The sequence below is a fragment of the Garra rufa genome, chromosome 9, assembly GCF_049309525.1.
Source record: "Garra rufa chromosome 9, GarRuf1.0, whole genome shotgun sequence".
NCBI lineage: Eukaryota > Metazoa > Chordata > Actinopteri > Cypriniformes > Cyprinidae > Garra > Garra rufa.
The window spans coordinates 7,605,614-7,622,264 of record NC_133369.1 but is presented as its reverse complement, the minus strand read 5'-3'; the positions used below and the strand labels follow the sequence as shown (position 1 = coordinate 7,622,264).

The 16,651-nt window shown below is 36.8% G+C and overlaps 1 protein-coding gene across 1 annotated transcript in view; it reads left to right on the top strand.

Annotated features, from left to right (window-relative positions):
• The window catches only part of csmd3a (CUB and Sushi multiple domains 3a), a 516,772-nt gene that overhangs the window by 67,897 nt on the left and 432,224 nt on the right, over nucleotides 1–16,651 (top strand). Inside the window, exon 4 of the mRNA XM_073847643.1 lies at nucleotides 14,085–14,279. Within this exon, the coding sequence (XP_073703744.1) occupies nucleotides 14,085–14,279 (195 nt within the window). The remainder of the gene's footprint in view (nucleotides 1–14,084; nucleotides 14,280–16,651) is intronic.

Sequence of the window (16,651 nt, the reverse complement as noted above, 5' to 3'; positions counted from 1 at the left end):
CTTGTTGTTGCTAGGCAGTTGCAGGAAAATTGTTGATGGTTTCTAGGGTGTTCTGGACGATTTTTAGTTATTTGTTCAGGTGTGGGTTGTTAGGGTGTTGCAAGGGTTTCTTTTGTGGTTGCTAGAGTGTTCCAAATTCCTTTTTGGGTGGTTTCCTTGTTCTGAATGATTACTGGTTCTTTGTTCAGGCGGATAATTTGCTGGGGTGTTGTTAGATGGTTTCTATAGGGTGTTCTTTATGATTGTAAATTTATTGTTCAGGCTTTAAATTTGCTTGGATGTTGATGGTTGCTAGGGTGTTCTGGATGTGGGTTCTTAGGGTGTTGCTAGGGATTTGTTTGTGGTTGCTACGGTGTATTTAAAGGTCCACTGAAGTGCCTTGAAACATGCAGCGTTATTCTATGTGGTGACGTAATTTTAACTGAAACAAAAACATATCGCCCAGCTCCACCCACTTCTTTTGAATAGCCAATAGCGTTCCATTAATCCATTGATCTGCTCCGTGTTTTCTCGTCTCTGGACTGGAATCAAAATGGGGAGTAGACTGTGTGCGCTGCCGCGGTTCGCGTGACCCACCGTGAAACCTCATTTGCCCCAATGGAAAGCACATTCACACTGTCTGAATTGTTCTCTATTGCCTACATTGCGCACTACATGCCATTCACCAAACAGAAAACACTTGCGCTGTGAACAAGTGACTGATTTTAGCTGCAGATTCAGCGTCTATTTATAGTGTAGGGGACGGGACGTTACGGACTCTAGAGAGCATTTGATTGGCCAGAACATTTGATGAGAAGCTGACGTGCACGGAGATATCATCAAAATCGTTGATTTTCACATTGGCGGAAGTGACGAGACTGTAAGTTTTGAATGCCCATATCTTGTAAATGCAAATTTTGTCGTTGTTTTGAAGCACACTAGATTATAGAAAATCTTAATGCTAATATGTTCATACTTAAAGCCAAAAATTTTTAATTTTGATTTCATGGGGACTTTAAGCTGACAATGGGTGTTTTGTATACAGTTACTGTAAATTCATTCATTCAGGCAATTCTTTTTTCCCTGGATGTTGTTAGACAGTTGCTAGTTGTTAATGATTGATTTGTTAGTTCCTTGTTCAGGGTGTAGGTTTCTAAGGGTGTTTTTGAAATTGTTGTTGGTTGCCAGGGTGTTGCTAGTCAGTTGCTAGAAAACTGTTGACAGTTGCTAGGGTTTTCTGGATTTTTTGGTTCCTTGTTCAGGATGTGGGTTGTTAGGTTGGTGCTAAGGATTTTTTTTTGTGGTTGCTAGAGTCTTGCAAATTCTTAGTTTAGGCTGTAAGTTTGCTAGGGCATTTTGAGTGGTTTCCTTGTTCTCAATGATTTCTAGTTCTTTGCTCAGGCAGATAATTTGCTTGGGCGTTGATAGGTGGTTGCTAGGATGTTCTGTATGATTGTAAATTCATTGTTTAGACTGTTGATTCTTTAGGGTGTTCTATATAATTATAAATTCATTATGCAGGCAGTTCATTTTCCTAGGATGTTGCTAGGTAATTGTTGGTGATTACTTGTGGGTTGCTAGTGTGTCACTAGGGAATTTTTGGTGGTTGTCAAGATGTTTCGAAATATTACAGTTCTTGGCAGAACATTGTTAGGTGGTTGCTAAGGTGATCTATACTAATGCAAATTCATTGTTCAGGTTAATTTGTTAGGGCAAAGCTTGGGTATTTTGAGTGGTTGCTAGGGTGTTCCCAGTGATTGCTAGTTCGTTGTTCAGACTGTTATTTGCAAGGACATTGCTAGGCGGATGCTAGGGTGTTCCGAATGATTGCTACTATTGCTAGTGTGTTCTGGACGGCTGTTAGTTCCTTGTTCAGGGTGTGGGCTGATAGGAGACAGACATAAATAGACTGATAGTCAGATGGGCTGTCCAGCAGACAGATGGATGTTAAAATCATTCTGTTTGCTTAAAGTCTGATTAGCTGGAAAGGTAAAGAAACAAGGTAAAGTCAGAACCTCATGTGCTAAATTTGACGGATATCTTGTTTTGAATTGTAAAAGTGAGAATATGTAATAAAACAATAAAAAAACAAACAAACAAGAAAATCTGATTTTCTATTATATGTACCCTTTAAAAACGCTAATGCTGTCTGTCTCTGGTCTGCCTAGTTTTGGATCACTTATTTCAGCCCAAATAACTCAGTTCACCCAAAAGGGAATGTTTAATATCTGAGCAGATGTTGTGCTGTGCCATCAAGTTTATTTCAGCTTCTGGCCATGATTGGTCGAGTTTGCAAGCGTCTGGGTCATCTACACCCTCAGTGACTGTCATTTCTCAACCAGTCGCCATCTTCCATCACTCTCTCCACCTGTTATCCTCCTGACCTGACCACAGCATGCTGTCCCATCTGCTCCATCTTTACAGTCTGAATTATTCAGTCCCATTGACCAGCCTGGGCTTTGGCTCATGCTTTTGTGTTTAATGTGCTTCTGAATTTTATGGGTTTTGGAATATTAATCCTGTAGGTTATTGCACTCCAGAGGGCCTGGGATTCCCACTGAATTCACAATGACTTTGTCTCATTGTCATTCATCTCCATAGATTGATGTATATAATTAAAAAAATTTAGGCTCTTTTAAAGTCTCATTTGAAGCATTTTTATGAAGAGATGTATTGCAAGGGTATTTTGGATGGTTGCTAATTGATTATTGTCAAGTCTTTTCCTTGTAATGTCTGTTGACCACCATAATATTCTTGGGTGCCCATCTGGCCTCTATATGATTTTTTGGCATGGTATTGTAGTGGTTTCTAGGGTAATTTTTTGGATGGTTGCCAGGAGATTGCCACCAGTTTTTTCTGAAATTCTTTGGGGTCTATGGTCCCAATATGGGTCAGTGAGTGAAAAGAGCCCCCCTGGTTCCTTGTTTTTTTTTTTTTTTTTTCACGGTTTGTAATGTGTTCTAGGTGTTCTGGATGGTTTCTAGATGATTATTGCCAAAATATAATGTTGACCACCATAACATTCTTGGGGGTCTATTGGTCACAAATAGTTTGATTAATGAGTCCAAAGAGCCCTCATGGTCTCAAGGATTTTGGCATGGTTTTGTAGGAAGTTCTGGTTGGTTTCTTGGGTATTTTGGATGAATTTGCTAGATGGTTGCTAGAGTATTTTTGGATGATTGCAGTCTCTTTTAAATTCTTTGGGGTTTATGAGTCCTAACATAAATCCATTTTCTTTTTGACATGGTTTTAGGGTTTAATATGTGTTTTGTAGGCTATAGAAGATGGTTGCCCATCCTGATTTTAGCTGGTTTAAGACGGAAGTACTTGGTTTTAGCTGGTCTCTCAGCCTGGTTAAACTGGACTCCCAGCTGTGCCAAGCTGTTTTTAAACTCGTTGGTCAGCTGGTCTCCCATCCTGACCAGCTAAGACCAGTCTGACCTAAGTATCTTTAATAATTTTGGGAGATTATGGGTCCCAACATGGGTTGATAAATGAAAGAAGTCCGCCCTGGTTTGTAGGGTGTGTGCTAGGTAGTTGCTAAGGTATTTTGAATGGATTCTAGGTGATTGCTCTTAAGTCTCTTTGATATTTTGGGGGGTTTATGAGTCAAATCATGGGTCAATGAGTCAGAACCCCACCTTTGTGATTTGTCTTCGTGATTAATTTAGTTCAGTTTGTAGGATGTTCTAGGTAGGTCTGATTTGTTAAAGTCTCCATTGGGTCACAACTTAAGTCAATTAGCAAGAGTCAAAAAATTTTTCTTAAAATTTTTTGGCATGATTTGTAGGGTTTACTAGGTTGTTGCTAGGGTATTTTGGGTAGATGTTAGTCCCCATATTCTTCGGGGTTATGAGTCCCAACATGGATCAATGAATCCTCCCTTGTCTTTTTGATTTTTTTTTTAGTTCAGTTTGTAGGATGTGCTAGGTAGTGGGTGTTTTGGGAGAGTGTTTTGGGATCCACCAGGTGAAATTGTTTGTTCGATCTATTAAAAAAGCAAAAGCTCACCTCTTGTCAACAAGCCTGGTGATTTCAGGTATAATATGTGTCCGCAGTGCAAACAGCGAGGGGTTAAGGGTTATAAGTCTTAGCAAGCAGCAATAACAAGGGATGGTTCGTGTCCAATGGTTTTAATGTGCTAGTGATTCAACATTTATGAGAGAGAGAGATGGACACACACAGGGGAAAAGAAATCTCATTTTGGTTCCTGTCAGTTTTCCGTCACGTCGGAACAACCGAAACCATGTTTGACAGTCAGTGCGTGCGCTTTGATTAATGTGTCTATCGCCATCCGGTACGAGTCAACTTCTGAGTATAGACTTGGATGCAAAAGCTCAACCTTTCTGTCTGCCCTTCAATTGAATGCCAATGACTCTGGAAATACCATATGTCACGATCAACATGCTAATGTTCGACCATCACGACGTGCATTAACGGTCCTCCCTGCAGAGCCTCTAGCCATCTAAATGCTAGGACAGGCCAAAACATTGATTCGGGAACATTTCCTGGGATGACTAAAGAGCGCTCGTTTATGGAAATGTGAGCAAAATGAGAACACAGCAGAAATGGCAGCACTCTTTGTCTTGTGTTGCAACCTTTGAAATTTGCTGTTCGTGGCCTATTGCATCGTAATGTCTCCCAAATACATTACGCTCTCTGGTGACCCGTGAAATCTGCCTGTCTTTGGGTTCCCTGTGGCCCCGTCCCTGTGGATCCTGTGAAGGTTTTTGATGGTGTTTGCTGATTGCTTGTATGCAAAAACAGCTCAATAATTCTGAATGCACCGAGACTTGTGACAGCCTCCCAGGGAAAGATTGCTGTGTGCTGAAGTGTGCTCAGCGTTGCAATATAGATGCTCTGACAAACTTCCATCATCTTCAAGGGCAGCAAAGTCATTAGATGTATAGAGGGATGAATGGCTCATCTCCTGGGATCAGCCTGTGGTAATTACCTCAGCGGTTTGCCCACTATACTCTCCGCACTCAGTCTTGGCGTATGAATGTATATAGAATAGATATTAAAGGTGATCTGTGTAAATTCTGAAGCTCTAGTGGCAGAGAATTGCTAAAATAATAATTGATTTCAAACAGTTCAATCGCTCCATCTGTTATTGGTCTGCTAGATAGACCTCAACCCTGTGCTGGGGTGGTTATGGATGCTCAAAAAAGTTGAACATTTATATCTAGATATTTACATCTATAAATTAGAAATTTCATACATCTACTTTTATTTCTTACAAATATGATAAACATCTGACCTGTCATTAATTATTTGATTTTATTTAGCTTCACTTTCTCCAGTTTTGCCTATATTTTTAGGCCAAATGCATCAGCAATCATTTCAGGAGGTTGTTGGTTTTTTTAACTTTGCTGAATTTCTCTAATAGGCCTTATCATTGTATGGTTATGGTTACAAATAAAAGTTTTAAAGGCTTCAAGTTTGAGGGATGACCACAAATAATGGCCGTTCTATTTTCTTTTAGATGAATTGAGATAAAAGTGTCCTTATAGTGTTTCTGGTGGTCTTTTCACAGACACTTTGGGAGCTATTATGAACATCTCCAGCAAGCACAAGTGGGATCAAAATAGCAGCCATTTCTCATAATAAGAGAGCTGAGGTCAGTCGCAAGGGGCTCTGTCTGTTCAGTGGAATCTATCTGAGCTATTTCTGATTGAAAGAAATATCCCTCATTCAATACAAGTTAAGCTCTATTGGCAGCATCTGTGACATGCTGTCGATTACCACAGAAAATAATTTCGGATCATTGCCCAATTTTTTAAAACAAACAGCGGTGTTTACTGGAATGCACTTATATTATGGCAAAATATTTAAAAGAAAGGTTTTAAATGCAGACTTGAAAAAAATGTATATTATTTGATTGTAGATGTCATTTTAAATGCTGTTTTAGCAGTTGGACTATTCTGGGTGGATTAACTCCTTGTTATTCATTACATCAGCACTTTGCAGATGATTACACAAATTTGCTTTCATCTCCCTTTGCATGAGAATTTACCAACTTCACAAAGTCATTTCAGGAATTGTGATCTGAATGCAAAATTATTACACAGACAAGGTTAGTAAGTGATATTATTTTTATGTTTTACTTTATATTAGGTGTCTTTATCTATGTGTTGAATTGCAAACCACATTTGCTGGAATTGAGATTAATAGGGATGCACCGAAATGAAAATTCTTGGCCCGAAGCCAAACAAAATTAAACACTGGGCTCAAATTTTTTTGTGTTTTTTCCCCAATGTATTTTGCCATTTGTTTTCACCATTGCAAAAATTAAATTGCCAAAATGTGCTTTTTACAGTTTTTTTCTTGGTTTAAAAAAAAATCTAAACAACAATTTAAAATTATTTACTTAACACTGGACAGTTTTAACATTCTAGAAGACTTTATTGCCTACCAACAAAGCACATTTTAACTTAAAATTAATAAGAGATAATAAGAATTTGAGACCCCCTTCTTGAATCAGGCATGTGTTTTTAATGTACAAATTAACGCAGCCTTGCTGAGTAAAATAGAATGTTACAATAAATATATTAATAGAGCTGTTGTAATGGTTATCATTATTTTTGTCTTACTTTTTTTTACAGAACAACCGTAAAATTACAATGCTAATATTTATTAATGTTGACTTTTATTTTGGTGGAAACCTACAAGAAGACCTCAGTACTACTTTTTGCTGACAGGAGCAGATTTATGAATGATTCTCATTATTTCCTTGCGCTTTGGACTTTGAACCCTGGCTAACACAGCGCTGTCAGAATACATACAATTTGCGCGTGAATTAGACAACATAACGTTCTGTAGTTTATTTACTAATGGTTTAAGGCCATTTCGTGATTTCAGTCATCATACAGTAACCAGCAACAGCCACCCCTTTCTCTTCTCATGGAACATATGCAATGCGATACTAAACTGTCTCTTGCTGTCGGTGCTTGTAATGATTTTTGCATCTTTCTCGGACAGTTTTAAATGCTTCCACACTGCTGACATGTTTGCTGCATTAGTGCGTGCCTCTATTTGATTGCATCACGTCATTGTTCAGTATAATTTATTCAGCCTTTTCACTTATTTGGCTGAACGCTGAAAGAGCTTTTTTTGCTATTTCCGGCTGAATAATTCTGGTTGACGAACATTCGATGCATCCCTAGTGATTAAGGTTAAGTTTTGGTTAGATTTCAAGGTGGGTTAAGGTCTAATTTATAAAGTGGGTCCATTTGTTTTCTCAAACTGAAGTCAATTTTTTTTTTCTGTGCAAAATGACAGCATGTCAGATTCTGTTTGTAGAGCTTAAGTTGTACCAAATCTGCAATGTTATTGGGTACATTGGCAGCAACAGACAAGCTAGTGCTTCCACAGTCCTGTAACTGTCAATGCAGATCACCCAACAACATTCATTATGACAGAGAGGTGTCGTTTGTCTCAAGTGCTGGAGGTATAACCTGCCATGAATGGCTATGACAGGCCACATGCCATGCTTATGTCATGTTTATGTTTGTATTTATTGTAGAAGCTGTCATGTTAAGTGATGACGGGTAAAACAACACACTCTCCTGCTGTGCTCCATAAATCATATGCTTTTTGCAAAGGCCACCGCGGTGGATGTGAAGGTAAACACAGGAGGATTGAGCAAACCAAATCTTAGCCATTTCTTAGATACTTATCTGTGGAGTGACACTTCAATGGCATGCATTGACCGCCACATACCTGTGTATAGTGTTTCGTTGTAAATGGTGTTTACAATCCATTTAACTTTCCTAATGTGACATTTCTGAGTGAAACAAGATATTCAGGGAGCTAAAATGTAGGGAAGGACTTTGTTTGGAATTCATTGGATTGTATAAAAAAAGCGGTGTTAGATGGGAAGGTTGATTCTGAAATATGAATAGTGTTTGTGGGTGTGTTAAGAAATTTAAACCATCTATTCTGATTTATGATTTAACATCTATTGTAGTGGTTTTCAACTGGTGCAGATCTTTCTAAAGGGTCATAGACAGCGAAATGGGTTTATTATTGAAAAGCATTTCCCATATCAGTTGTTGTGTGTCCAATAATACAGTATTTTGGCGTAAATTCATTAGTCACTAGGGAAAAGCTAGCCAAATTAGGCTGATGCCAGCATGAACAGGTTGCTGGATATCCTCTCATCCTACGCAAAGTGAAAGAAAATATGACCCAGACTAGATTAAATATGAATATAGAGCATGCAGCCATCGAAAGCCACTCATGTTGATAGTTATATTGTTGATGTTAATATGTATATTATTGGATCTATGCGATTAATGGATGGATGGAGTAGTGTATTGTTGTGCCTATGCAATTTATGATGATGGATAGATAATTTATTGTTAGATTGATGGATGGATGAATTATTAATTGTTAGATTAATTGATGGATGGATGATTGTTTGATTGATGGATGGATTGATGAATGATAGATTGGTAGATCAATGGATGGAGCAGTGTATTGTTGGGCAAATGCAATTCATGATGAATGGTTGGATGATAGACTGACAGGTTAATAGATGATTAATAGATGAATGTTGGATGGATTGAAGGATGAATGAATGAATGATAGATTAAGGGATGATTGCTGGATAAATGAATGAATGATAGATTGATGAATGGATAAAGCAGTATATTGTTGGGCCTACTCAATTTCTGATGGATGGATTAATCAATGAATAGATGAATGATACATAGATGGCTGGATGGACAGTTGATGGATGGATGAATGGATGGATAGATGGAGCAGTGTGTATTGTTGGCCCAATCAATTCATGATGGATGGATGGATAGATGATTGACTGATAGATTGATGATTGCTGAAACAGTATATTGCTGGGCCTATGCAATTTATGATGGATGGATGAATTGATGAATTATGGATGGATGGGTGATAGATTAATGGATGGATGGAGGAGCAGTATCTTGTTGGGCCTATGCAATTTATGATGGATTGATGATAAATGAATGGATTGGTGGATGAATAGATAAATGATGGATGGATGATTGATAGGTTTAATGTATGGAATGATGATTGGCAGATAGATGAATGGACCAATGTATTATTGGTCTTATGCAATTAATGATAGATGGATAAATGATAGACTGATGGGTGGATGGATGGATGGATGGATTACTGGATGAATGGGTGAATGTTAGATAGATGGATGGATGGATGAAACATATTGTTGGGCCAATCAGTTTATGATGGATTGACATATAGATGATAGACTGATAAATGGATGGTTTAATGGATGAATGGGTGAATGTTGATTGCTGGATTGATGGATGGATGGATGAAACGTATTGTTGGGCCAATCAGTTTATGATGGATGAATAGCTGGATGGTTTAATAGATGAATGGATAAATGTTGGATGGATTTAGGGATGAATGGATGCATGATAGATTGATGGATGATTGCTGGATGGATGGATGAAGCAGTATATTTTTGGGTCTATGCAGATGGATTGATTGTTGGGCCAGTCAATTCATGGTGGATAGATGATTGACTGATAGATTGATAGATAAATGGATTAACAGAGCATTATATTGTTGGGCCTATACAATTTATAATGGATGGATGAATTACAGATTGATGGATGGATGGATTGAAGGAGGAATAGATGAATGATGGATGGATGGGTGATAGATTAATGGATGGATGGAGGAGGAGTATGTTGTTGGGCCTATGCAATTTATGATAGATTAATGATGGATGGATTCATGGATGAATAGATGAATGATGGATGGATAGATGGATGCATGGGTGATGGATTGATGAATGAATAGATGAATGATGAATGGATGGATCTGTGGGTGATATTTAGAAAAATATCTACAAAACGAATAAGGAATTTATTACATATTGACATATTTACATATCATTAAATAAATTAGCACGATAGTATCGTGTATCGGCGATCTCACAGGCTAACAATAGGACGATATGAAAATTGTGCATATCGCCCAACACTAAATAGTAAACGATATCGCTGGAAAGTGTCCCCAACTAAGCAAGCCAGAGGCGACAGCGGCAAGGAACCAAAATTCCACAGGTGACAGAAATGGAGAAAAAACCTTGGGAGAAACCAGGCTCAGTTGGGGGACCAGTTCTCCTCTGGCCAGACGAAACCAGCAGTTTGTAACAATGTCTGATTGTAGAGAACTCGTCAGGATCCCGTAGTGTAGCACCGATGGCCGTCTAGGTTGGCGAGGTCTTCATTGATGATCCGCCTCTGGAGCTCATCTGGTTGACATCCACGGCTATTGAAGTCATCTCCAGGTGGTGATCCATGACCTAAGCTGGGTACGGGCAGATGGATGAATGGAGCAGTGTATTGTTGGTCTTATGCAATTTATGAGGGATGGATGGATGGATTATAGACATGGATGGATGGATAGATAGATGGATAGATAGTATACTGCTGGGCCAGTGCAATTCATGATGGATGGATGATAGACTGATAGATTGGATGGATGAATGAATGATAGATTAGATCAATGGATGGAGCAGTATATTGTTGGGCCCATGAAATTTAGGATGGATAAGTGGATTATAGACTGATAGATAGCTAGATAAATTGATGAATGTATGGATAAATGGATAGATGGTGGTTGGATAGGTGGATAGTTTAATGTTGTACCACAAAAAAAAAAAAAAAAAAAAAACTAGTGCTGAGTCTCCAATTGGTGTCCCGAGTAAAATCTACCTCGTAAAACAAAACCAGTTCAGCAGAACCGCTGCTGTATTTCACATCAATAGGCTTTGTATTTCCACAAATCACAACTCCTGAGTAGCAATTACATGGAATGGTCTCTTTCTAAAAGTAATTTCCAACTCCAAATGTCGCACTCCACCAGTGTCCTGCCCATCAGTCAGAGCGGCAGTAGCACAATCAAACGGACGCTTTTGTCGTGTCTCTGTTTGTATTAAGAGTTTTTTTTTTTAGACTGCTGAGGGACCAGGTTTGTAATTGCTTCCTTGGTACAGGGGGAGAAAAATAAATAATCCTCTCTCAAAGGTAATACTTCAACACACTTTCTGTACTAAGCCTGATTCATTTCCACTCCGGGCCATTTATTTGACTGCCATAATATAGAAAGCCGTGGAGTCCAACCTGTCGTAATGAACAGGAAATGCCTCCATTACCCCAGTTCACTGGCGTAAAGCTCTGTGGGACTATATGCGAGTGGAGATGAGCTGACAGATGTGCCGTGTTCTTATGCAGAGAGTCACACAGGAAAACATAGACAGAGAGTGAGCGATGCAGCATCGGATCAACTATGTTCGTTTAAGCAACGGAGCTCCCGATTCCAAACCAAATTGAAAATGTGTTCGTGCAAAGCATAAAGTTTGTGTCAAAGTGCATGCTCTGTTGTTAAAGGTAGATTAAGAAAAGTAGGATCTGTCTCACTGAGTGACATAGAGATAATGGTTTCGCTCGTGTGAAGTGACGTGGTTTAAAGACGCTTTACGCATAAGACTTTTAGAGCACAAATTGAGATGAAATTAATGGTTCACTGACTGTGTACCAAGGAGCAAATGCACTGACATATCATTCTAGCTGCTAAACGCCGTCTATAAATCATCTGCTCAAGTTGTAATTTTGCACGTCTGCTCGTTTTAGAGGGTCACTTTTTATACTTGTATAATTCTAATGCAGAAGCACATTAGCGAAATGCATTAAAGTGCATTATACTTTCTAATGTAGATCTATAAGGACCTTTATAAGACATTCGTTGTGTTCTCCACATGCTGTGTAGATGAATTTATATGCATTTTCTCTCTAGATGACATGCAGAATTCTTCAGTTTATGGTGTCATTTCCTAAAATGCACCAAACTTTTCATTTCTGTGGTGACAGAAATCAGAATACAAAAGGCTGGGGTTCATGTCATGTCACAATAAGGCGTTTGTGTGGATGTATCAAGGTTTGTAGCGCAAAAAAATGACAAATACAGTCTGCTCTGTACTATTTTAATTCTAATATGCTGATTTACTGCTAAATAAACTTGTTGAAAACAGCAATCGTAACACATAATCATCTTTTTTCATAGAAAAGTATCTTTTTTTTTATTGCAGTAGGATATGGCCTTTTTGATTCTTGCACACATTCATTTGATGCTGTATAATACGGTTATAATCTGTTAATAATTCTGTTAATGCTTTTGTTCAGCAAGGACACATTATTGTAACATTTATAATGTTACAAAAGATTTCTATTTCAAATAAATGCTGTTCTTTTGAACATTATATCCTGCAAAATAAATATAAAGCAGCACAACTGTTTTCAACAGGTTTATTGAGCAGCAAATCAGCAGATTAGAATGATTTCTGAAGGATTGTGTGAGTTTTGTATCATAGGAATAAATTGCATTTTAAAATAAATTTAAATCGAAACTATTGCTTAAAATTTGTAATAATTTTTCATAATATTATTGTTTTTATCAAATAAATGAAGGCTTGGTGACAAATAAAGACCTTTTAAAAACACAAAAAATCTGACTACCCCCAAACTAATCTATTAACTTTAAATACAATCATTTTCACATAGTATTATTTATATTAATATGCAGAATACTTTAAATAACAGGCAGTATATATACTCTATTCTATTTCATTTAATAAACAAAATGCATTAAAGTGCATTATACTTTCTAATGTAGAACTATAAGGACCTTTAAAATACATTTGTTGTGTTCTTCACATGCTGTGTAGATGCATTTATATGCATTTTCTCTCTAGATGACATGCAGAATTCTTCAGTTCATGGTGTCATTTCCTAAAACGCAGTGCTTCTTCACCAAACTTTTCATTTCTGTGGTGACAGGAATCAGTATACAGCAGGTTAGGGTTCGTGTCATGTCACAATGAGGCGTTTGTGTCGATGTATCAATGTTTGTAGCGTACAAAATAAACTATTTTATGCTGTATAATATTAGAATCTCTTATTAATTATTCTGTTAATGCTTTTGTTCAGCAAGGACACACGACAGTAAGGACATTTATAATGTTACAAAAAATGTCTATCTCAAATAAATGCTGTTCTTTTGAACATTATACCCTGCGAAAAGAAATATGAAGCAGCACAAGTGTTTTCAACAAGCAGCAAATCAGCAGATTAAAATGATTTCTGAAGGATCATGTGACACTGAAAACTGGAGTAATGCTGAAAAATCAGCTTTGCATCACAGGAATAAATTGCATTGTAAAATAAGTTTAAATGGAAAACTATTGCTTTAAATTTGTAATAATTTTTCATAATATTACTGTTTTTACCGCATTTTTTATCAAATAAATACAGTCTTGGTGACCAATAAAAACCTTTTAAAACACTAAAAAACTTACCACCCCCAAACGGATCTATTAACTTTAAATAAAAACATTTTCACATACTGCTATTTATTTTAGTATGCAGAATACTTATATTAAATAACAGGCAGTATATATAATTTATTCTATTTAGTAAACTGCAAATGTTTGAAATATTCACTTTAGAATCCAGCGTATACGGTTGTGCCAGACAGTATTTATAGTGTCTACTTCATGATAATCATAACTGATTACTTTTGATCATCTGATTGTCATAAATATCAGCCTGAAACGGACAGCGCAGTGTGTCTGAAGTCGACTGAGGATTGAAATGGAATTTCATGATGGTGGCAGGTGCTCAGAGCGGACGTGTGCCGGTTTAAATCAAAGATAAGCGAGCTTAACATATCATATCCAGACATGTGTCCCTGAGGATTAGAAATGTGTCAAACCAGGAATATTAGTCCAACGTCAGATGTCTGAGAAATAAATAAGGATAATCGACTGCAGTTGTAACACATCATCATCTTTTTTTTTTTTAAATAGATAAATATTTTTTTTTATTGCAGTAGGATGTGGCCTTTTTGTTTCTTGCACAAATTCATTTTTTATTCATTATTTTCATTATTTTTTGATGAATACAGGCTTTGCAACTTGCTAATTGGCCTGTTATAACCAGCAGAAATCAGCAATGCGTTAAGAATAAAATTGTGTGCATCAACTGGCCCTTTACTACGTCTGATTTTGGCATCTTCTCTTTGTTTCTCCTCAGAACTACAAAGCAGTTCTTGTGGGAATCCAGGAGTTCCTGCCAAAGGAATCCTGAATGGAACGAGCTTCAATGTGGGAGACAGAATCCGGTACCACTGTGTGGCTGGATATACCCTGGACGGCCACGCGCAGCTGACCTGTGTCACCAGCACGTCTAATGTAGCCGTGTGGGATTTTCCTATTCCCATCTGCAGAGGTAAGAAGTGATGGAAATACACTTGGGGAAACTGCTAAGAAGCTCATTTTTATTTTCTGGATGCTTGGGCTTTTGAGACTGAGCTGTTGTTATTAAAAGGAGGCCTTCTCTGCTTTTGTAGAGCACCACAGGGCATTAATGCATTTGGACACGCTTCTAATGCAATGACATTCAGACATTTTATGATAAAATATCAAAGCAATTGGTTTCTGGAAACAAATGATGCACAGGCTCTTCTCGGAACTAATTTCACTTTTTTTGAAATGACATGCTAAGCAATACAGCTAAAACAATATTGTTATTTTCAGTACTTTCATGATAAGCAATATACATTCATTATTATGGATATGCTTTCAAATTATTATTATTATTTTTTTTTTCAATCAGGACCATTTCAACAAACAACCATATTTGCCATGTAGGTTAAAAAAATATTTTGGATATTTTTGGCAATGTTTACTCAAAAACTGAGGTGCATAAGTTCAGATCACTTAGGCCTTTGATCAGTCAGCTCTGAAAAGAAATGCAAAAAATGTGCTAATTAATTAGTTGTTAAGATAATTAAATTCAATATTTGGTAATAGGATCAGGGCCATCATTTCAACTAACAACCATGTTTGCCATATAGATTCAAAAAGGACATTTGTTTTAACTTTTAGTGTCCCGGGTCAAAAATGATTCGGCTTTTTAACATTGCTTGTAAATCTCTAATTATGCACCATTTCATGGTATTAGTCTTTTTGTCATCTAGTTTACTTTCAATGAGCACATGTTTTGTATTTATTTTTGGAGCTGACTAATTGGACCTCATTGGTCTGAGCTTATGCACTCCAATTTTTCAGTAAACAAAAAAATCATATATTATTTTGAATATTTTTGGCAATGTTTACTCAAAAACTGAGGTGCAAAACCTGTGCTAATTGAAAGAAATTTGATAAAAAGATTAAATTCAATGTTTTCTATTAATTTGCCAAAACAACAAATTTGTAATGTATTTATTTTTTTGTAGGCCTGTCATTTTTTTTTACCATGAAGGCATGAATGACAATTATACATTTTTGGGAAGTTGTTATACCCTGAAATGAGCAGAATCAGTGAGATTTAGTCCAGTGCGATAAGTCTAACTAATATTTTTTGGAAGAAGAAAATCCTCTCCAATACAAGGGCTCACTGAAGAAGAATTTTTATTATATCATTTTAAATGTTAGATGTTATATCATGTTAAATGTTAGAGTTATAAAGTCAGAATTGTGAGATATAAACTCACAATTCTGAGAAATGAAGTCAGAATTGCGAGACATAAACTCACGATTTTGACTTTTTTTCCTCAGAATTGTCAGTTTATATCTCACAATTGTGACTTTTTTTCTCAGAAGTGCGAGTTTATAACACGCAGTTATAATTCGTAATTGCATTTTTATGTATCATAAGTCTGACTTTATAACACGCAATCTGAAAAAAAAATCAGAATTGCGAGTTTGTACCATGCAAGGTCTGAGAAATTCTGAGAAAAAAAGTCATAATTGTTAGATAAAAAGTCGCAATTACCTTTTTAAATCAGAAACATGTGTTTGTACAGTACATCTTTATTTTTTTAAAGTAATACCAAAAGCATTACAGATAAACTGGATATATAGACCAGCCCTAGGAACCAGAGGTGAAATTCATCACATAAACTAATATTTCACTACCGTTTGAAAACCACTGAGTATCCAAATACTAATTTTGAACTGCGTTTCTTTGTTATAAATTAAACTGCATTCAGTTTAATCTGTTAAAACCCAACACGCTACTTTTGAAGTGTTTTTCTTATGCTGTCATTCTTTAAAATGCCACTTGCTGCGATATTTTGTTATTCAATGCATAGACGTTCAGATATTTTAAAGTGTGGCTTAAGTTTCCAAACATTTCTCGAGGCCACAGAGTCTTTTGTAAACAGCATGTTGGCTCAAAAAGGAATCCGGCTACTTTGCTGTAAGCCCTGAGTACTCTGGCTTTGGCTTTGATATATGCGGCTTTTATGTTATTCAGTTTTGTTGAATATCAAATGAACGTTGTTTTTAACTTGTATTGTGCTTAAAATTCTCTCTGCTTCTCATTTGTCTTTCTGGGATTGCTTTATGCTGATTTATGAAGTGTTCTGCAGTAAAATCCTGCAGTTCTTTTGCATTAGTCGTCTTTTGCATGGCGCAATCAAACGTGTCTCCCCAGCGGGAAAAGCCTGCGTGTGAAATACGAAATGCAGTTAATAATTTAGGTGTTGCTTTAATTACCAGTGTGAGAAACTTTGATGTGCGCTCAGGTATGGTGGGGTAGCATTTTACATTTTGGAATATGATGCATGATTGAGCTGAATAAAGATAAAATATGCT